The 22,652-nt window shown below is 41.4% G+C and overlaps 2 protein-coding genes across 2 annotated transcripts; one reads left to right on the top strand and one right to left on the bottom strand.

Annotated features, from left to right (window-relative positions):
- The first annotated feature begins 12,950 nt into the window (after positions 1-12,950).
- phax (phosphorylated adaptor for RNA export) lies at positions 12,951-16,648 on the top strand. The gene is made up of 5 exons (XM_023984587.2): positions 12,951-13,088; positions 14,532-15,160; positions 15,336-15,456; positions 15,684-15,767; positions 15,925-16,648. The coding sequence occupies exons 1-5, from the start codon at positions 12,984-12,986 to the stop codon at positions 16,210-16,212; spliced, it is 1,227 nt and encodes a 408-aa protein (XP_023840355.1). The 5' UTR covers positions 12,951-12,983; the 3' UTR covers positions 16,213-16,648.
- A 1,720-nt stretch (positions 16,649-18,368) lies between these two features.
- LOC111961124 (la-related protein 6-like) lies at positions 18,369-19,868 on the bottom strand. Its single transcript, XM_023983239.2, has 2 exons — positions 19,656-19,868; positions 18,369-19,505 (listed from the first exon to the last, which is right to left on the bottom strand). The coding sequence occupies exons 1-2, from the start codon at positions 19,827-19,829 to the stop codon at positions 18,459-18,461; spliced, it is 1,221 nt and encodes a 406-aa protein (XP_023839007.2). The 5' UTR covers positions 19,830-19,868; the 3' UTR covers positions 18,369-18,458.
- Between the last annotated feature and the right edge of the window lie 2,784 nt (positions 19,869-22,652).

Here is a 22,652-nt window from a genome sequence, read left to right as displayed (position 1 = left end):
TTACTTTTAATACTTAAGTATATTTTAGCAATTACATTTACTTTTGATACTTAAGTATATTTAAATCCAAATACTTTGAGACTTTTACTGGGTGACTTTCACTTTTACTTGAGTAAGTTTCCTATTAAGGTATCTTTACTTTAATTTTACTAAAGTATGACAATTGGGTACTTTTTCCACCACCCCCCTTACCTTAATCCTTACCGCAACCCTTACCTTAACTATTTTACATTTCAACTTCAATGGGGGGTAAGGATGTCCCTATGACTATAAAATGTCAACAAAGACAGTCCAGTTCCCTGGGCGCCGAAGACGTGGATGTCGATTATGGCAGCCCCCCGCACCTCTCTGATTCAGAGGGGTTGGGTTAAATGCGGAAGACACATTTCAGTTGAAGGCATTCAGTTGTACAACTGACTAGGTATCCCCCTTTCCCTTTCCAGTATGAGGATAAACAGAAACTGTTTCTCAATAGAAAACCAAGATCACACTTGTAGGCGATGTCATGTTGAACCACATCGCATTTTGTTGAACGTAGGCTTTACCACCCGTTTAAGTCCATTCAATAATTTTGTATGCCTCCGACATGTGGTAATGATTACAAGTTGTGTAATAGCCTATAGGTTTCTTTACATGTTTTATTTATTATTGTGATTGGCTCATGTTTTTACCGGTTCGCGTACCTACACCTGGTCTGTTTCCCAAGCGTTCCGGAAGTCTCATGATGTTGCTCCTCTGGGTTTAGAAACTATGTTAATGTCTTCCGCTGTGAGTGATGGGGGGGGGGAGCGACAGTTATTTGACTAATTAAATGGATGTTTTGTGCACAGAGGTGATGACTAAATCTGACTTCTCTATGTGGCTGTGTATGGAAATTGTCTTTCTGTTCCGGGTGTCAGTTAAACTAGAGTACTGAAGCAGAACTGTATGAGCAGTCAAAATCGTGCTTTTAGACAAGAACCCTGGACTCTTGGTTGGAATTCAGCATTACCAGCGCCTATTTCAAAGAGCACTCAGTAAGCACCGCCTCAGTTGGAGAGCCATGGCTCTGTGTAGCCAAGTTATGCTAATATATCAGCCTGGTCTCATAGACTAGACCTAATATAGTAAATGTAAATCCGGGACACTCAAATTGTTATATGTTCAACATTTGGTATGGTTACATTTGGACAGATGGTTACTTAAGGCAAAAATGAAAGTAGGATGGTTAGTCGGGGTGGATGGGTGGATGTCACTTTGTGACATCGGCTGATGTAAAAAGGGCTTTATAAATACATTTGATTGATTGATTTGGTTTGATTGAGTGTATAACGAGAGGTTGCAGCCAGCCAGCTATGAGACCAGTGTATTGCAGTTAATTTTGACTTAATTAGCAATGACCATGACCAAAGTATGTGGACACCTGCTCGACAAACATCTCATTCCAAAATCATGGGCATTAATATGGAGTTGGTCTCCCCTTTGCAGCTATAACAGCCTCCACTCTTCTGGGAAGGCTTTCCACTAGATGTTGGAACATTGCTGTCGGGGACTTGCTTCCATTCAGCCACAAGAGCATTAGTGAGGTCGGGCACTGATGTTGGGCGATTAGGCCTGTCTCGCAGTCGGCGTTCCAATTCATCCCAAAGGTGTTCGGTGGGGTTGAGGTCAGGGCTCTGTGCAGGCCAGTCAAGTTCTTCCACACCGATCTCAACAAACCATTTCTCTGTGACCCTCACTTTGTGCATGGAGCATTGTCATGCTGAAACAGGAAAAGGTCTGTTGGAAGCACAGAATCGTCCAGAATGTCATTGTATGCTGTAGCATTAAGATCTCCCTTCACTGGAACTAAGGGGCCTAGCCTGAACCATGAAAAACAGCCCCAAACCATTATTCCTCCTCCGCCAAACTTTACAGTTGGCACTATGCATTAGGGCAGGCAGCGTTCTCTTGGTATCCGCAAAACCCAGATTTGTCCGTCGGACTGCCAGATGGTGAACCATGATTCATCACTCCAGAGAATGCTTTTTCATTGCTCCAGAGTCCAATGGCGACAAGCTTAACATCAACCCTGAAAAGATACTAAAGATACTTTAATATAAACGACTCAAGTAAACGACTCAAGTAAAAGTGAAAGTAACCCAGTAAAATACTACTTGAGAAAAAGTCTAAAAGTATCCGATTTTAAATGTACTTAAGTACAGTGGTGGAAAAAGTAATACATTTTCATACTTGAGTAAAAGTACAAAGAAAAGTAAATGCTATACATAATATTCCTTATATTTAGCAAACCAGACGGCACAATTTCCTTTTTTATAACTTTTTTTTGACAGACAGGGCCCTACTCCAACACTCAAACATAATTTACAAAGGAAGCATTTATGTTTAGTGAGTCCACCAGATGTGAGGCAGTAGAAATGACCAGGGACATTCTCTTTAAGTGTGTGAATGTGACCTTTTTCCTGTACTGCTAAGCATTCAAACTGTAAGTAGTACTTTTGGGTGTCAGGCAAAATGTATGGAGTAAAAAGTACATCATTTTCATTAGGAATGTAGTGAAGTAAAAGTAGTGAAAAATATAAATAGTAAAGGTACCCCAAAAAACAACTTAAGTAATACTTTAAAGTATTTTTACTTAAATACTTTACACTACTGCCAATGAGCTGAATTAGTTGCATTGCAGTTGTGTGTGGTGTTGTTGCCATTCAGCCTCATCCTCATCCTCAGCCTTGGTATAGAATAACTGATAACTGATAAAATAGCTCAGCTGTAGGAAATCATTGGGGAAAGAACTCACAATTGCAGTTTGCATGACATCTAACAATGTCTTCATTATGTCTTAATTTAAAATTAAAGCACAGTCTTCCTTTATTCACCATTTCATTATGGAAAGAACAATACCAGTATTAATGGCCAACATGCCAATATCCATAATGACTAGAGAGAAAGTACTAACACTTCAAGACCCTATGGTCTGATGGCTTTTCATAAAGCAACAGGCAGGTAGCAGGTAGAGGGGGGCCAGCTGAGATTGTGCCAGGCACGTCCAGGTGTCAGGACAGGGTGTCCTCAGTCACAGTCCAAGATCCTCAGGCCCTCCGGAAGAGAAGACAGAGAAAGAGAAAAGACAAGGGTTAGTGACACCATGGCTAAAACCATAGTATACCACATTCTCTGGGGGTAGAGAATAATCAATAGTATTGCTGTGGACACTGGATAATCTGACTAACACACACCTGTTTGACCTCGCTGTGATACTGTAGGCCTACTTCTGTTACTTTTCTGAGTCAATTCAGTTAGCACTCAATGTCCTGTGTTAGTGTTAACCATGGCAGCCAGCATTGTAAATAAAGGCATGTGCAGAAAGGTAATCAGCCTCTGTGTCTGTTGATCCTTTCTCCTTAATGTTTGCTTTCATGTCAGCCAGGCCAATCTTTTTAAAGAACCACAATTTATTTAAATCTCTAGTTGAGTAAAATAAGTTGTTTTGTCATGGCCACAAGATAATGTAAAAAATGCGCCAAACAGCGCTACACTCAGGTAGAAAACGGAATGTTATATTCTCAGCCAGGCCCATCTTTTCAAAGAAAACACAATTTAATTAAATCTTTATTTGAGCAAAATAAGTAGTTTTGTAGTGATCACAAGTAAATCCTAACAATTCAGGTAACCAAAATATGAAGGTTCTATCATAAAGTGAAAACAATTAGTTTCCCTGGCTGATATTTTTATTTTTTATTTCACCTTTATTTAACTAGGCAAGTCAGTTAAGACTTCTTGCAACTATAGGGGGTGCTGTTCCGCATTAGCATATTTGTGTCTCCAAATTAAACTGCCCGTGCTAAATTCTTGATCGTACAATATGCATATTATTGTTATTATTGGATAGAAAACACCTTCTAGTTTCTATAGAAGTTGGAATTTTGTCTCTGAGTGGTACAGAACAATTTCTACAGCACTTTTCATGACAGGGTTCAGATTTCAGAAATTTTTACCCCTGATCTGGGGTCTGTTTTTAAGGCGACAGTGAATGCTATGAAGAAACCGACACTGCCTACGTCTTCCTCTGGGTGTCTGTACGTCATCACGTTTTCAATGAAATCGATGGGACATTCACAGCATTATAAAACCACAAAATGTTTAGGGACCGCCCTTTCTCGTCGTGCGCCTGAAGCGTGAAGGCCATCGGACTTGCCTCGTTCCAAATCGTTTTCTAACCAGCAATTTTCTCCGGTCATGTTTTCAGTCGTTATAGTTGTTAAAAACATCATAATGTGTTAATTTGAACCGTTTTATAGCAATTTATATCCGTTTAGTGCGATTTTGAGGAATTTCTTTGTTGTGCACTCTGAAAGTTTGGACCGTTTTGGGGTGTCGGTCGTTGGTGGTGGACATTTCGAAGGACAGAGGACATCTATCGACCAAAAGCGTTTATAACTAGAAAGGATACATTGCCCAAGAATCTGATGGAAGAACAGCTCAAAGTAAGCAATATTTAATATGATAAATCGTGTTTCTGTCGAAATATTTTAAACGCATATTTCGCCATTTTGTTTGGTATAGCTTCACTTGGCCAACCCTGTTTGAAAAGTAGGATAATTTTAAAAATGTAAATCAGCGGTTGCATTAAGAACTAATTTGTCTTTCGATTGCTGTCAACCCTGTATTTTTTAGTCAGTATATGATTAGCTTTCAATTAAACTGATCACTCTGATAGATGACGTCAGACATATTGAGGCTTGATTTCCTAGTATTTTTATTGTGTAACCACGGTTTTGTATGGCTAAATATGCACCTTTTCGAACAAACTGTATATGTATATTGTAAAATGATGTTACAGGAGTGTCATCGAAGAATTCTGAGAAGGTTAGTGAAAATTAATATATTTTGGCGGTGATTACGTTATGCGCTCTTTGGCTGGAATCGATGCTCTGGTAACGTTTGCACATGTGGTATGCTAACTTATCGATTTATTGTGTTTTCGCTGAAAAACGCTTAGAAAATCTGAAATATGGTCTGAAATCACAAGAACTGGGTCTTTCCATTGCTATGCTTTGTCTATTTTTATGAAATGTTTTATGATGAGTAAATTGGTCATACACGTTGCTCTATCTAGTAATTCTAGTCGATTTGTGATGGTGGGTGCAATTGTAAACTGTGATTTCTACCTGAATATGCACTTTTTTCTAACAAAAACTATCCTATACCATGAATATGTTATCAGACTGTCATCTGAAGAGGTTTTTTCTTGGTTAGTGGATATCAATATCTTAGTTGAGCCGAATTGGTGATAGCACCTGAAGGAGTAAGAAACTGATGGAGTTAGAATAGTGGTGTATTTTGCTAACGTGTTTAGCTAATAGATTTACATATTTTGTCTTCCCTGTAAAGACATTTTTTAAAAATCTGAAATGGTGGCTTTATTCACAAGATCTGTATCTTTCATCTGGTGTCTTGGACTTGTGATTTAATGATATTTAGATGCTACTATCTACTTGTGAAGCTATGCTAGCTATGCTAATCAGTGTGTGGGGGGGTGGGGGGTGCTCCCGGACCCGGGGTAGAGGCTCGTTAGAGGTTAAGAACAAATTCTTATTTACAATGACGGCCTACCCCGGCCAAACCCTGATGATGCTGGGCTAATTGTGCGCCAGCCTATGGGTCTCCCAATCACGTGTTGCAGTAGTAGGTAAGACAGTGGATCCAGAGGTTAATTGTGGACTTTAAAGTCCACAGCAGATAGAAGGACAATGCAACTAAAACAGAACGGTTTGCCTTTACACAAAGGGATAAAACCTTTGAGATGAAGGATAAGATCATTTGCATCCCTATTAGCCATGCCCAGTAATATCCATAAACATACTTTGTGTGGAAATTACCCACGGGTGTTCAGGGAACCTATCAAATATCTACTTTCAACAGATGGAGATCTTCATTATAAGTGCATCCAGGTCAAAGACTCTCCACACCTGGTCAGAACACCTGAGGTGACAAATTCTATATTTGTGGATTTCCACAGCTGTATTTTTGTTTGTTACCCAAATGTATGAGCCATTGATTCAACACCTTTATATGGCATTACATTTTGTAACGTCAGGAGAATGATGGGTGTAGAGTCAGGCGCAGAGAGCAGAAGTTTCACGGGAACAAACGCTTTAATGTCCACAGTCAACAGGAACAGGTACAAAAGGGGTGATGCAAAAAACACAGGCGCAAACACAACCCAAAGACCACTGTTAAATAAACTGGACAGCGAAAAACCCAAAATCAATAATCCACCTCCGACGTACAATGACAACCAATAAGCCCGCACAAACACTAGCGGGCGAAACTAAATAGTACACCTCCCAAAACCCCAACAAGGAACAGCTGAAAACATTTAGACAGACATAAACGAAAAGGAAAAAGGGATCGGTGGCAGCTAGTAGACTGGCGACGACGACCGCCGAGCGCCACCCGAACGGGAAGGGGAGCCACCTTCGGTAGTATTCGTGACACATTTGATAATCACTTAAACAAAAAGTGCTTTTTAACTGTGTGATAATAATACTCACAACAATGAATGTACAGGTGATGTGTCTGGTGCATATGGATACCTAATCCTAACAGAGCTAAATCAATCCTTTCCATTCAAATTTGTGTTTTAAAGCCCCTTTTACATCGGCAGTTGTCACTAAGTGCTTTCTAGATACCTGGCCTAAAACCCCCAAAATAAAGCAATGCAGAGGCAGAAGCACAGTGACTGCCTAGAAGGCAGAAAACTAGGAAGAAACCAAGAGAGGAACCAGGCTCTGAGTAGTGTTTAGTCCTCTTCTGGCTGTGCCATTCAGGAAATTAATTATAACTCAGTGAAAATCTGGAGTCTTTATTCGAAAAAGGCACAATTAAAATGATGGAGTTGACAATGTCAATGATTTAAAGGCGATAAATCTCAACACTGGCCGTCAGTTATTAAGGCAGTATGAATTACCTCAGAACCTTGGGAGTCGGTGGGATTGGGAATGGACCTTTTGGAGCCACTTGTACCCAACAGTGGTGACTACATCTGCACAATGGTGGATTACTTCACCAGGTGTAGTGAGGCATTCTCTGTAAAGAGGAAGTCTGCAGAAGAGGAGTCAGGGTGCATTGTCACCTGGTTTTATAAATTCGTTGCTCCAATGCGGATGCTTACGGACCAGGGGTGCGAAATCGCTAGTGATGTAGGTTTCAGAATTTCACATGATTACCGCATGTAGTTTAAGATATGATTATGGAAATATTATTATTTGGGGAAAGCACAAGATATATGGTGATGCAATTATGTGGATTAGTGTTATAATTATGTTATAACTTTTATAATTGCACTTTCTCATCTGAAAATGCACAGATAAACACGACATTGTGTGCCACACTTGCATCCAAATGAGCTTTTGCCTGCCATATCACCCTCAAACGAATGGGTTGGTGGAGCGTCTGAATGAAACCGTTCAAAGGTAGGTACTAAGACTGGATACAGTGACAAACTGCTAGATTTTTAAATATTGAGGTGTACAATCTGGCCTTTACCATGTCTATCAGCTGTCCAACAATAGCACTTGTATTTTCAGGACTCATCTCAAATATATTTAGTATAACTAGGCTACACAGAACCACGGTGGACCAATTGTAAAATAAGATACTTTTCTTCACATGTCCCAGTGCAACATGCCTAGCTCTGCCCACAGGGGTATGGTTTACGGTAGCGGTCTTTGAAATAATCGCTCGTATCACCATATTCCAACGCGGGATCAAGTTATCTCACCATACCAGGACAAGGAGCATTTTAGCTATCAGTTTATTCCAAGTAATAATTTAACACTACAACAATTGATAGGACAAGTAGAGTAAATCTCATACAGTCATCAATGCAGGACCCACTCATTTAATTTCTACTGACAAACTAGAAATGCCATATTATCCCTGTCAATAGTTGGAGTAGGATGATTGCAGAGCACCCTGCCTCAGACTAAGGATGTTCATTTTCTAGCTCACAAACTACATTCCTTTTCTGTGATTTATTTTATTCATTCTTGTCTCTCACTTTTGTCTCACATGATCTATTCAGCTCTCCTGTGTCCTGCTCCCTGAGATCAACCAAGTGCTGTTCACCAGGCATGGGCTGATTCACTAAGCTGTGAGGATAATTATCCTACTGCAATTTGAACTAGCCCTGCCATCACAATTTAGACATTGGGACCACATATGCATTTGCCTGTTCTCTTTTCTTTGTGGATTCTGTCTTGCACAGTCTAGTGCATTTTACATTTGAAGAACACCAACCACAGATACACACATGCTTGTTTGAGCATCTCAAAGACTAAATTAAATATAGAATCAGTTTGACGAGGTGACAAACATATTATTTTACTGTTGTAACACGCAGTGGGGAGAATTCTATTGTCCCTGTCAGGAGCCCAGGCTTTTGCCAAAGATGGTAGTTCTCATCTTTGGACCACGCAAGCTTTAGATTGCATTTTGCTAAGGCACTTGTCTCTCTTTACATCGGTCAGCTACATTGGTTACCAGAGTGGGATCCTTTTGACACGCCTATGGTGCCTGGGCACACCAATGCTCCTAGAGAGAAGGGGGAATACTGAAGCATGCATTGATGACACTTCTACAGTCTCTATCAGAGGCCCAGGCTTTTGGCATATAGATGGTAAATATCTCACTTCTGGACTGCAACATTGTAAGATTGCACCCTCCATGGCACTTGATATACATTGACTTGTAGGTTACACTATATTTAGATACTTCAAATACTGCCTGAGACACATTTGCTATTTGTCTCCATACTCGATAAATAGTGAAACACTATCTGATTTGATGTTAATCATTTAAACTAAATATACTCACATTCACTGAACATTTAGTTTTTGAAACTCAAACATTAATTTCCCAACTGCTTTTTCTATAATCCTACAGGCTCTTTATCATTCTCCATACCTTATAGTCCAATACATCCAACATCATGCAGGACCACCATGGTATTGGGTTTAGAAATCAAACAGGTTATCTTATTGCAGGGCACATTTTTTAAAGATTGTATTGCACAGTATGCTATACAGTGGCTTCAGAAAGTATTTATACCCCTTGACTTATTCCACATTTTTGTTGTGTTACAGCCTGATTTCAAAATGGATTAAATTGATGTTGTTCTGGCCAATCTACACAATACCCCGTAATGATAAAGTGAAAACATGTTTTTAGAAATACAGAAATATTCAATTCACATAAGTATTCAATTTCATACCCCTGAGTATATACATTTTTGAATCACCTATGGCAGCGATTTGTAATGCTCGTCTTTATGTGGAAGAGAGGACCAAGGCGCAGCGTGGTGAATGTTCATGATGTTGAATTTTAATGAATTATCCAACTAAACAGAACACTGACAAAATAACGTGAACAGACCTGAACTTGAGAACATAAACCATGAACGAACACACGCACGAACAAACGAAACAAAACCGTGTGGTGAAACAAACACAGACACAGCAACAATCACCCACAAACAAACAGTGAGAACAGCCTACCTTAATATGGTTCTCAATCAGAGGAAACGTAAAACACCTGCCCCTGATTGAGAACCATATCAGGCTAATGCAATGAACCCAACATAGAAACACATAACATAGAATGCCCACCCAGCTCACGTCCTGACCAACTAAACAAGGCTAAACAAAGGAAATAAGGTCAGGAACGTGACATGATTACACCTGTGAATCTTTCTGGGTAAATCTCTAAGAGCTTCGCACACCTCGATTGAACAATATTTGCGCATTATTGTTTTATTAAATCTTCAAGCGCTGTCAAGTTGGTAGTTGATCATTGCTAGAAAGCCATTTTCAAGTCTTTCCATAGATTTTCAAGACGATTTAGATCAAAACTGTAACTATGATTATTATCAACTCAGGATTATTCAATGTCATCCTGGTAAACAACTCCAGTGTAGATCTGGCCTCCTGTTTTAGATTATTTTCTTGCTGAAAGGTGAATTTGTCTCCCAGTGTCTGTTGGAAAGCAGACTGAACTAGGTTTTCCTCTAGGATTTTGCCTGTGCTTAGCTCTATTCATTTTTTTTTTAAATTACATTTTTTAATTACCGGTTCTTTTTTGTGGCTATTTTTAGCTAGCACTGTGAAAATGTGTGCACCATGAATTCTTGAATTGGAATTTAATTTACTGAAACAATCTCATCTGAGTACATTCAAATCTGTTTCTCTGAAGTTAGTGACAAAGTAGCTAATGATGACAGTAGAAAACTTAATTAAATGTAAACTAAACAGTTTAGTTTGATTTATTGTAAACATCATAACTGTATTGATGCACTGTGATGGGAGATTCAGATTCAGTTAAGCTTTATTAGCATGAATGACAAAGCCACCATCGAAGTGCGATAATGACATCAACAATAACAGTAAAAAAAATATTATTACATTTAAGTCATTTAGCAGACGCTCTTATCCAGAGCGACTTACAAATTGGAAAGTTCATACATATTCATCCTGGTCCCCCCGTGGGGAATGAACCCACAAACCTGGCGTTGCAAGCGCCATGCTCTACCAACTGAGCCACACGGGACCATTATATTATAATATTATAATAATAATAATAATAGTAGTGATGGTGATTAGAGAAAGGGGATATCTTCTAAAAAGTTTACTGAAGGATATAAGCACTTTGTTACAGTGGGACTGTAAATTGATACAATGTTAGACTCTATAAGAAATCCCGCTATGCCCTCCGACGAACCATAAAACAGGCAAAGCATCAATACAGGACTAAGATCGAATCGTACTACACCGGCTCCAACGCTCATCGGATGTGGCAGGGCCTGCAAACTATTACAGACTACAAAGGGAAGCACAGCCAAGAGCTGCCCAGTGACATGAGCCTACCAGACGAGCTAAGTAACTTCCATGCTCGCTTCGAGGCAAGTAACACTGAAACATGCATGAGAGCATCAGCTGTTCCGGACGACTGTGTGATCACGCTCTCCGCAGCCGATCTGAGTAAAACCTTTAAACAGGTCAATATTCACAAGGCAGCAGGGCCAGACAGATTACCAGGACGTGTACTCCCGAGCATGCGCTGACCAACAGGCAAGTGTCTTCACTGACATTTTCAACCTCTCCCTGTCTGAGTCTGTAATACCAACATGTTTCAAGCAGACCACCATAGTCCCTGTGCCCAAGAACACTAAGGTAACATGCCTAAATGACTACCGACCCGTAGCACTCACGTCTGTAGCCATGGCCCACATCAACACCATTATCCCAGAAACCCTAGACCCAACCCTAGACCCACTCCAATTTGCATACCGCACCAACAGATCCACAGATGATGCACTCCACACTGACCTTTCACACCTGGAAAAAAGGAACACCTATGTGAGAATGCTATTCATTGACTACAGCTCAGCGTTCAACACCATAGTGCCCTCAAAGCTCATCACTAAGCTAAAGACCCTGGGACTAAACACCTCCCTCTGCAACTGGATCCTGGACTTTCTGATGGGCCGCCCCCAGGTGGTAAGGGTAGGTAACAACACATCCGCCACGCTGATCCTCAACACGGGGGCCCCTCAGGGGTGTGTGCTCAGTCCCTTCCTGTACTCCTTGTTCACTCATGACTGCACGGCCAGGCACGACTCCAACACCATCATAAAGTTTGCTGATGACACAACAGTGGTAGGCCTGACCAACGACAACAATGAGACAGCCTATAGGGAGGAGGTCAGAGACCTGACCGTGTGGTGCAAGGACAACAACCTCTCCCTCAACGTGATCAAGACAAAGGAGATGATTGTGGACTACAGGAGAAGGAGGACCAAGCACGCCCCCATTCTCTTCGATGGGGCTGTAGTGGAGTGGGTTGAGAGCTTAAAGTTCCTTGGTGTCCACATCACCAACAAACGAACATTGTCCAAGCACACCAAGACAGTTGTGAAGCGGGCACGACAAAACCTATTCCCCCACAGGAGACTGAAAATGTTTGGCATGGGTCCTCAGATCCTCAAAAGGTTTAACAGCTGCACCATCGAGAGCATCCTGACGAGTTGCATCACTGCCTGGTATGGCAACTGCTCGGCCTCCGACCGCAAGGCACTACAGAGGGCAGTGCGTACGGCCCAGTACATCACCGGGGCCAAGCTTCCTGCCATCCAGGACCTCTATACCAGAAGGTGTCAGAGGAAGGCCGTAAAAATTGTCAAAGACTCCAGCAACCCTAGTCATAGACTGTTCTCTCTGCTCCCGCATGGCAAGCGGTACTGGAGCGCCAAGTCTAGGTCCAAGAGGCTCCTAAATAGCTTCTACCCCCAAGCCATAAGAGTCCTGAACAGCTAATCAAATGGCTACCCAGACTATTTGCATTGCCATCTCATTGCAACGCTGCTGCTACTCTCAGTTATTATCTATGCATAGTCACTTTAATAACTCTACCTACATGTACATATTACCTCAATTACCTCGACACGGTGTCCCCGCACGCTGCCTCTGTACCGGTACCCTGGTATATAGCCCCACTATTGTTATTTACTGCTGCTCTTTAATCATTTGTTATTCTTATCTTATTTTTTTGTGTATTTTCTTAAAACTGCATTGTTGGTTAAGGGCTTGTAAGTAAACATTTCGCTGTAAGGTCTACACCTGTTGTACTCGGCGCACGTGACAAATGAAATTTGACCTGATCATTTAAAGCAGAGTGGCGCAGCGGAAGCGTGCTGGGCCCATAACCCAGAGGTGGACGGATCGAAACCGTCCTCTACCAATGAGTTCTCAGTGTTCATTTGTATAGTAACATACCAGCAAACTGTAGTTAAATAAATATAAATACCTACAATCTATATTTACACGGGTATTGTTCATGTCTTGCGTTTGAATCACAAACTATAAAAACGTAAATATAATTTATCAAGAGGAAAAAAGTTGTGACGTGGGTGTGGGTACATTTATTTACTTCCGAGTAAGACTGGAGAAATGGCGGGTGTTAACAGAGATACAATGGATGATTTGGAGGATGGAGAGATTTCTGGATCAAACTCTGATTCAGAAATGGGAACCACAGTTGACGTTAAACCCCAAGTAAGAAAATAATTAAATTAGACGTTCTTAAACATTAACAAATTGGATTGTTTGATTCTGCAAACGTGGGAATGGAAGCAAACGTTAGCTAAAGCTAGCTAGCTACGTTCGCGACGCTAGCTTTGCAACGTAGCTACAGCACAAATTGAAGAACAGTCTTTAGTTACAGTTTGCTAGAGGAGCACGTTGTCCACAAAGATTGCTATATGTTTTTTGCAAGTCTCAGTGGTCCCAGTGCATCGAAAGCGTGTGCTACATTTTGCTAACTAGCTAGCTTGCGTTGCTATGGTGTGGACACTCAAGCTAATTTATGCTGCTCCATGTCATCTAATTACTTTTTTTCTTTAACTAGGCAATGACTAAACAAATGACTAATCTCGGTTATCTAGAAGTACAATTATTGCAAAAGTGTCACTTCACATGAATCTGTCCACGATAGATTAACTGTTACATGTCACCTACCGGTAATGAGAGGAGCCTACTACTTTGGTATTAAAACCTGTACAATTTTATGTAAAAATGTAAATACCCCAAAGTAATTATTTATCATGAGGGCCATAAACAATACCTAGTTATACTGCCAGAAATATTAAAATCTCACCTTTCTGGCATGAATAGTTATAAATTGCTGAGGTAATCACTTTTCAGGACTCCAGTACACAGTACAAATGATACAAATATGAAAAATCATACATTGTTTTCCTATTCCACAAAGTGAGGGGAATAGGGCTTGAAATGCTTTCTAAATATAGTTTAGACATCTATTTAGAAAGGACTTACTATAATATTTCACCTTATAACTGTAAAATACAAATGTAGCACTATTTCTCATAACTTACAACAGAGCATTTTCTGCCCAGCTTCCTCTGAGCGAAGCAGAGACGCCATTCAAATGCCTGCTGACTCATTACACCATCAGCTTTAAGCACGGATTCATCCCTCTGTGACGAAGAGAAAGTAGTCTTGTTTAAAATCTATAAAATGATTTGGTATTTTTCATGTTGAGAGCTCTAAATCCATCTGAGAATATCACAGTGAGATTAAACTGATTTTGCTGCAATCTCTAGGGTCTCCTGTTTCATATCCAGTATTGTAAGCGGAGCTGCGAATTTCACAGGCGAAGGAAATCGATCCTTTGTCTGGATAGGCCAGAAAATGTGAGACGCTCCTTATGCAAGTGAAGTGTCAGATTTCACATACTGCATGTCAGATGAGAGAGGAGAATGGCATGTGAAGCAGGACCACCAGAGCATTCACGGAGTGAACAACAATTTATTTTGCGCCATTCACAGAGCGCCCTGTACACACACGCATGTAGGTGGGAACCAGTCCAGAACCGCTCAAAGTCAGGCGTACCAGACTTAATGTTTAAAGGGTTTTTAAATGAGCTTGTATAATTAAATCTGAAAATGATCTGACAGTATTTCTTCTCTTACCACCTAGATGCCTGCAGCAGCTCCTGCTTTCAGTGGCCAGTCTTTCCAGAGTAGGGCCCTTCCACAGACAGCTACGTCAGCCACAAGCTACCGTAGCACCATGAGAACCGCAGACTCCAGCGATAGCGAACCAGACTCGGATGAGGACGCAGCGGTGTGGAGGCGGAAGCGGCAGAAGTGCTCCAACGCTCCCCAACCTGCCCCGGTTCCCACTCCCCACTTCGGAGCCCCCCAGGCTAACCAAGGCGGCCGCAAAGTCAACAACATCTGGGGCTCTGTGGTTCAGGAGCAGACCCAGCAGGCAGTGGAAGCTGAGCTGGATTTCCTTGGTGTGGATGGTGCCATTAGCATGGCCAGCAGACAGGTGGAGACCTACAACTACGTCCTGGCCCGCAAGCTCATGGAGAAGGAGAGGGAGGAACAGGAGCCAGGCGAGGTAGCCATGTTGGACACTCAGCTGGACGAGTACATGAAGCGTGGCGGGCCGGCCGCCGAAGAGAATGGAGGCGGCCATTTTAAGAGGAAGCGTTCGGCCAAAGAGAGGCTGGGCCCCAGGGCTGAGATGGACATCGAGGGTCGGTATCAGATCACAGAGGAAGACACAGACGACAGGGTGATTGAAGAGATAGCCCACAGGTGAGCTGGTTGGTTGGAATGTTTTGGCTATTTCATATTTGGCCATATGAAATGTTTGGCTTGCCATGCGGGCTAAATAAAATGTCATTATTTTCTTCTTTCCACAGTGTCAACAATATCACACAGTCGTACAATAACCTCATACTAACTTGCGGATCCATTTTCTCCCCTCAAGGCTACAAGAGCCCAAAAAGGAATTGATTGAGCGAATTGTGAGAGTCATTGGGAAGAAGAAAGCAATAGAACTGCTTGGAGAGACCGCCACACTTGAGGAAACTGGTGGTGTGTACATTATGGTATGCATCTGTTCTTGTTTCAGTTTATATGAGATAGATACAGCTGAGTTAATTGACAACTCCTGTTATATGATATCCATAATGTCCCAATTCTCATCGCAATGAATCATCACTTGTGTAACTGCATGCCTTTCTAAAACATATTTGAATTCACCCTTATGCTAGATTGTTCTGTAACCATTTGTTAAGTCTGTGTGAAATTATTTGATATGTTCACCTCACTGTAGGATGGCAGCAGGCGACGGACTCCTGGAGGGGTGTATCTCAACTTGCTGAAGAACACTCCCAGTATCTCTAGTGAGCACCTTAAGGTATGACACCTGAGACTGTAAAATCAAGTGGCTTTTCATGCACTTCTCTAATCCCGTCCACTGAATCCGTGTAGGCCTATCTTTTTTTCTGTACTCCCCATATGCACACACACTACATTTTTAATAATCAAATTTCTGTAAACATATTTTTAAATAGGAAATATTTTACGACGAAACCCAGAAGGAGTACAAGGGCAAGAAGTCAGCACAGAAGCGAAGGCGACACGTGGTTGCCAAGAAGATGAAGCAGGCCATCAACACACTGAACCTGCAGGAACACGACGACGTCTCCAGGGAAACGTTCGCAAGCGACACCAACGAGGCCTTGGAGTCTCTAGAGGTGGTTGCCGAAGAGGAGGGCCAACAGGAACCGGAACCAGAACCTGCCATGGGCACTGAGGACACACCCGTAGTCTACAACGCTGCCGACCTGGAGGTCTTTTGATCCAAAATGGCTGCCCAGTGTCTGAACTTGTGCACGTCCCAATGAGGACGTCCCATGAGGCTGTGGCATCCACTGTGACAGGTGGACGCTGCTCAGATACAAAATGGTGAATGCACTGTAAATTACTGTCCACAATAGCGCTATGTAATACTAGACCTTCATCCTCATGTTTGTCTGACAAATGAAGTTGTCTTCTTTATCAATCAGTTGAAGACCAAAGCTTGCATCAGGATTTGTTAACATTAGAAACGTGCTTACAGAGCAGCTAGTTACTAACCTCAGATACCACCTGGCTGATAATTTCAACAACAGAAAATGTTTTTCTCCATAAATGGATACCAACCCCTCATATATTTGCGTCGTGGAAAGCATAAAATTTAGTTTGGCTTTTTTACTAATGCTCTGTTTTTCCACAATTTAAAATGTAAAGTAAAAATATGGCATTGAAATATGGCACCGCTCCAAAGGAATGGCAAAATCAGTTACTCGCTATCTACTGTATATGTTTTATAGGGAGTTTGTGTTTGTGAGCTAGTTGGATTGAACAGGAGCTGAGTGTTTGTCATGTACAGGGGAACTGCACTAAGACCAATCCTTAGAAGTAAGATCAAATCCATTTTGAGATTTTTCTTTAAATAAAATTAGTTTGTTCGACCCGTAAAAAAAAAAAAAATTGATCACAAGCCAGTGATTTTGAGCGTTGTGAAAAATGCATGCATCTTCAGAGGACCCATGGTCTGTTTTTAATTTGTTTATGTTGAGATGGGTTTGGATTATGTTGCGTTGTGAGATAAAGCACTAAATTGTTCCAGTTTCTTAACCCATTGCTGCCCCCCCCCCCCCCCCTGGACAAGACATGTAGGAAAAATCTATGTTCTGTGTTTTAACACATTCCTATTATTAAACTCATTCATTGTCCACCCTTTGCTTTACTACAGTATGATGTAATCAATTGTATTTTGATTAGTCTTATTTCTTCACATCTGAATGGGTAGTGTACACGATTCAGGCTGATGTGTGTTATCTTGCCCTGTGGTGGTCATTGATTGGCCAGTAACAGGTATGGAATGGGAAATTATGCTTTTTTTGGTTCCCTACTTTTCATACTAATGTGATTTTCTGATGATATGGGGGGGGGGGGGTAATCACAGTAATCATGTAAACGCTCCTCAGCCATTCAAAAGACTTAGTCATACATTTTAATTGACACGCTGAAATTGGCAACGAAAGAGCTCTCATGAGGCATCATTTTCGTCATTGTCAAACCCCTTTGTCAGCTTTTTGAATCAGAATAGAAGTCCTTTGCTGTGGCGCAGGGACTCTCGACACAGTACTAGAGGGCTCAGACAGTTTCCCATGTTGTCATGGCGACATTCGTATTGGCAGTTTCTCATTCAGATCGACATACTGAAGTTTATTTTCAGGCTGTATTATAACTGGGCTGTACAAATAGCTTTTCTCCACTAGAGCACGGTGCAATGTTGACCTACACTCAGTCAAAACAGCAGCTGTTTTGATCTCAATATCAAATCATTTCTGGGTAACAATTACCTTACTGTGATTGTTTTCAACTAAAAATTGTCAAAGAGGAACAAAGCTTCTAAGCAAAGAGCAATTTCTCGAGCAAGAATTTTGCTAGGACTGTCTGGGAGTGGTCTGAGTGGGGAGGGGGAAACTAGCTGTTATTGGCAGAGAGGTTTGGAACTCTTATTGGTCTATTAACTAATATACTGCCTGGTGATGTCACCAAAATTCCCACCAAAACAGGCAGAACTTTCAGGTGGCTTTTTCAAACAGCTCTTACACTAACAGGCCATTACCACATTATTCCAACCTCATAGTGTCGAATTATATATAAAACACAAGAACATCACGTTTTTGACTGCACTGGGCCTTTTAAGAATATAAATAACTGCAGCTGAGTCATAGAATGAGGATAGATAGGAAGTTAAGATATAGTCACTGTGTGGGTAGATGTTGAGATGTTAGCCACAGGATTTAACAGCATAACAGAAGTCCTAGTCCTTATAGCATGTTCAATGGAGATACTCCACTGTAAGTGCATCTTAGTCCAGAACTACGCATTTTCGGGATACCGTCCCTAAATGTTATTTCTAGAATTCACCTTCAAGATGCTTGTTACAGTTTTTCCCTGCACACAGGTCTATACGAGACTATAAAATGATCAATCTATAGATTACTTCCTAAAACATATAACAAACAACATGAACAGCATTGGTCTGAGGTCATGTCTTGAGGGTGTACTGAAGTGTTCTTCCTACAAAGGAGCTGGGAAATCCTCTTGTCCCATCTGGCCCGTAGGGGAACCGGATGACCCCGGGGGGCAGGGAATCCCCCATTAGGACCCTCTTAATGCCCAGACGACCCTGCTTACTGCTGCTGCTGTCATCCAGGGAGGAGGTTTGCACCGCAGCCAGTTTACGCCTCTGGAACCAGAGGCTGCTGCTATCGGCCGGGTTCTCGTAGTTGCGTCGACTGAGATCCGGGCTGGTGTCGGGGCTCCTCCACATCTCGGAGGCCAGGAGCGGGGAGACCCGCGGAGGGGTGGGCAGAGGTGCCCGGAGGACCCTGGGGCTGTGGTAGGGGCTAGAGCGAGGGCTGTCCCAGGGGCTCCTGCATACCTGGCCCGAGGAGAACCGAGGCATGTGCATCGGAGAGGCCATCTCGGATTCGCCGGACGAACTCCACGCCGAAGAGTCTTCCCCTCGGAACTGGAGCTGCTCCAAGCAGCGGTTGCCGATTGATACACCTTTACCGGCACCTCTGTCTTCAACGCAGCCTCCCAACTTATGCCCTGCTTTCTTTTTCGATGTCATCCCGATCTGGACGACTCTCACAAAGTCCTCGGACTGGGACAGCTGGTGGTAGGCTCTGCCGGCGCCTTCCAAGTCCTCATACTCTACCAGAACACTTTCCTGGGAGCACAACTCAGGGTACCTGTAGGCGAACCTCTGGACTTCTGGTGGGAGCTCCTTCCGCGGCCGGAACACCCTCACTGTGCAGATGCTTCCAAAGGGCTCCAGGAGAGTGATGGCAGTTTCCATAGTGCTCCTCTGGGGTGCAGGGATGTCTTCATCACCACCATTGCCACTAGAGGTCAGCTCAGCAGAGATGTTCCACATTAACAGAAGTCTGCTGGGCACCTGAACCAAGAGGGACTCTGGTACTGGGTCTTTGCGACGGACCTTGTTGCCCTCCTTGTTGACTTCTAGTTTGGAGGAGTAATTTAGGGCGTAGGCTGTGACTCGCCAGTCTTTGGTCAGAGGCTTCATCTAATAGAACATGGATGTAAATGTCAAGTTAATATCTCAATGCCTTGATATAAAAATGTGTTATAACAAAATCGAAGTCAACATATTTAAAACCGGATATTTTTTTAAATTGCATTAGTTGGAAAATTAGGGGAAAGAAAAGTAACTCACCTTTTTAAAAGATGTCAGCAGCTTTATGTTCACATAACCCATCTTGTTTCTTTTCACATGTTTTAAAAGGAATGCATCTTTTGCTAGATTTTCATCAGAAAGATAGTGTTCAATTTGGGTCACCATCTTCTGTGTAAGATCAGCATCTGGAGGTGACCAATCATCCAACTCCATGTCTTTATAATTTTCCTTGTAAAAAGGTCGGCAGATAAATCTAAGAGAAATCATGTAAAAAAAAAAATAATAATAATTATTAATGTTTTTTTAAACATTCAGACCACAATTACCATACTGTATGATAACAGTATTTAAATGCATCATTTACTATATTTTGTTAAATGAAAAACACATTCTGGAATCTGTTTACCAAGACTCAAATAACCATAACACCATGGAGTATTGGTTATTCTGGGCATAACAGTTATACAACGAGTAGGCATAGGCCTATATTCTTCAAGAGTCAATGTCATTCATATCCCAGATTGTGCATTCAATTTTAGCCGTTCATTGACCAGACATACCTTTTAATTTGTCAACTTGTAGAAAAATTAAAACAACATAAATTCATAGATAATATGACTTGCCTGTCTTCACTTATGGGGCTCTCCATTTCTGCTCTCCGTCCCTGGTCCTCCTGAAACATTAGACTTTCTTCTTGCTTTCGAAAAGCTTCTCTGACGAGATTAGTCAAATTTCCCCAACTACAATCTACTTGCAGATACAGGTGTTCATGTCCTCCCCATGGCCACTGCGAGCCAATTTATAGTCTCGAACCGCACCGGTCAAGTGGAGACTGCGGGGGCTCTCATCACGATGCAGCTCTCGAGTTTGTGTGGCCTCAAAATAGGCTACACTTTTCAATTGTCTGACGAGCCATTTAAAATAACTCTTGACAGGATATCACCAAAAAAGGAATTTTGCTTCCGTCTGACGTTATTGCAACAATTCAAACCTTTCCAAAGGAGGCACAACTTGGACATAAAGAAACGGATGTTCTTGAAATAAAGGAAACAAGAGAAAAGTTATACCAGACAAATTATCTCAGGAAAGCCCATAGATGGATATAATAACAGCCATGAAATGTAACGGTATGTTATCATTTTCAGCAGCTCCATATGTACCAAAATGTATTTGAGGGTTGGTCCCCACTCTTCAGATCTTGAGATAATTTAGATTGCTTCAATTTGGCAACCGGTATGTTTTTTATTTATTTCTGGCATCACCTTGATATACACATATAATTAGGCCTATGGTGTTGTACAGTACTGTAAATATTAGTTTTTTACATAAAAGCAAAAGACAGTAAAGAAAAACGTTTCAACTGAATGACAATGCCATAAGCAACATTGTTATTGTACAAGTAGGCATTTTATTATCCTTTCCATACAGACATTATCCCACACCATATATAAATAGTCAGTGCTATCCGGGGTCCTTGGGACATCCATACCCTAAACTCTAACCCTAACTTTAATCCCTACCTTAACCTTAATCATAGCCCTTACCAGAACCTTACCTTTACCCTAAACTTTACCATATAAAATGTCAACTTCAATGGGATAGGGATGTTCCAAAGATCCCAGATAGCACAGACCATATATAAATAACTACATAATGTGCTGTTACTTATTATATAAAGCTTTATTAATATAAAATACCATACAGCACTATTGGAACAAGAATAACACCCTAAGCCATTTCTAGTATCCTTGTGTTTTTTTTAATCATTGTTATGATTATTTCATTATCACTTTTCACTTTTTCATTGTCTTGAGTTAGCCTGTTAACTAAACCTGTTAACTCAACCTTGAGTTAATTCAACTCTTCATTATGCAGTTGTCCTTCTTTTAACTGTTGACAAGCAGCTGGAAAACATGACAGTATCTGATGTCCAGCAGGGGGACTCAAACCTCTGTCCTTCATATCTCGCTCTCTCTCCATCCATGTGTAGCAAAATGAAACACATATTTTTATTAACAGTATACAACCGGGTTATTTATTTATTTTATTTAACCTTTATTTAACTAGGCAAGTCAGTTAAGGACAAATTCTTATTTACAATGCCTTCCCTGGCCAAACCCTAACGACGCTGGGCCAATTGTGCTCCGCCCGATGGGGCTCCCAATCACGGCCGGATGTGATACAGCCCAGGATCAAACCAGGGTCTGTAGTGACGCCTCTAGCACTGAGATGCAGTGCCTTAGACCGGTGCGCCACTCGGGAGCCCTATAATTTTTTTAAACATACATGACGCCACAAAATACATCAGCCTAACATCATTGCAAACAGTTCAATTAAAATGGTCAAAAAGAAACGAAAATAGCTTCTTAAAAAAGAGCAATTTCTAAAGTAAAAATGTTGCTAGGACTGTCTGGGAGTGGTCTGAGTGGGGACGGGAAAACTGAAAAATTTGCTGTTATTTGCATAGAGGTTTGGAACTCTCTTTATTGGTCTATTAACTAATTTACCACCTGTTGATGTCACCAGGCAGGCCAAAACTCCATCCCACCAAAACCGACTGAAATTCAGAAGTAATCTGTCCTCTGATGAGGACAAACTGTAGAATTACAGGCTCTGGGGTCTCCTCCTAACAGTTAGTTCACAGTAAATTACAGCACAGCACACAAGCGTGCTATAATGGTGGGTTTAGTAGAACACACTGGCTTATCTACAAATCACCAACTCTAAACTGCAAGCCGACAGAACAGAGGTCTCTGTCCTGCAGCCAGCAAGGACTTTGTCAGACATGCTTAGTTGGCTAGTTGGAGCTTTGATACCGTCAAAGCTATGGTCAGATTTTAGGAAGTTCAAAATGAAATCTTGTTTCTCAGTAGTTACATACAGTACATGCACTTAAATAAGTTACTTCATAAACTTAAGAGGCATTAAGCTTACAAATGTTTACAGACGCAAACTTTGCAAGTAAAAAAGTGATATAGTTGTTATAAACACTGAACAAAAATATAAAAGCAACATGCAACAATTTCAAAGATTTTA

The sequence above is a fragment of the Salvelinus sp. IW2-2015 genome, linkage group LG4q.1:29 (genome assembly GCF_002910315.2).
Source record: "Salvelinus sp. IW2-2015 linkage group LG4q.1:29, ASM291031v2, whole genome shotgun sequence".
In the NCBI taxonomy this organism is placed as follows: Eukaryota; Metazoa; Chordata; class Actinopteri; order Salmoniformes; family Salmonidae; genus Salvelinus; species Salvelinus sp. IW2-2015.
Note: the sequence above shows the minus strand (reverse complement) of the source record. Positions and strands in the feature narration are given on the sequence as shown.

What these genes read in the sequence shown, in the direction of transcription:
- LOC111961124 (XM_023983239.2), bottom strand. Translation starts at nt 19,829, where the DNA reads ATGGAGTTGGATGATTGGTCACCTCCAGATGCTGATCTTACACAGAAG. An exon ending in TGCTGACATCTTTTAAAAAG is followed by an intron (nt 19,506 to 19,655) that starts GTGAGTTACTTT and finishes ATGTTCTATTAG; the next exon opens with ATGAAGCCTCTGACCAAAGA.
- phax (XM_023984587.2), top strand. Translation starts at nt 12,984, where the DNA reads ATGGCGGGTGTTAACAGAGATACAATGGATGATTTGGAGGATGGAGAG. An exon ending in ATTGAAGAGATAGCCCACAG is followed by an intron (nt 15,161 to 15,335) that starts GTGAGCTGGTTG and finishes TCTCCCCTCAAG; the next exon opens with GCTACAAGAGCCCAAAAAGG. An exon ending in CTGGTGGTGTGTACATTATG is followed by an intron (nt 15,457 to 15,683) that starts GTATGCATCTGT and finishes ACCTCACTGTAG; the next exon opens with GATGGCAGCAGGCGACGGAC.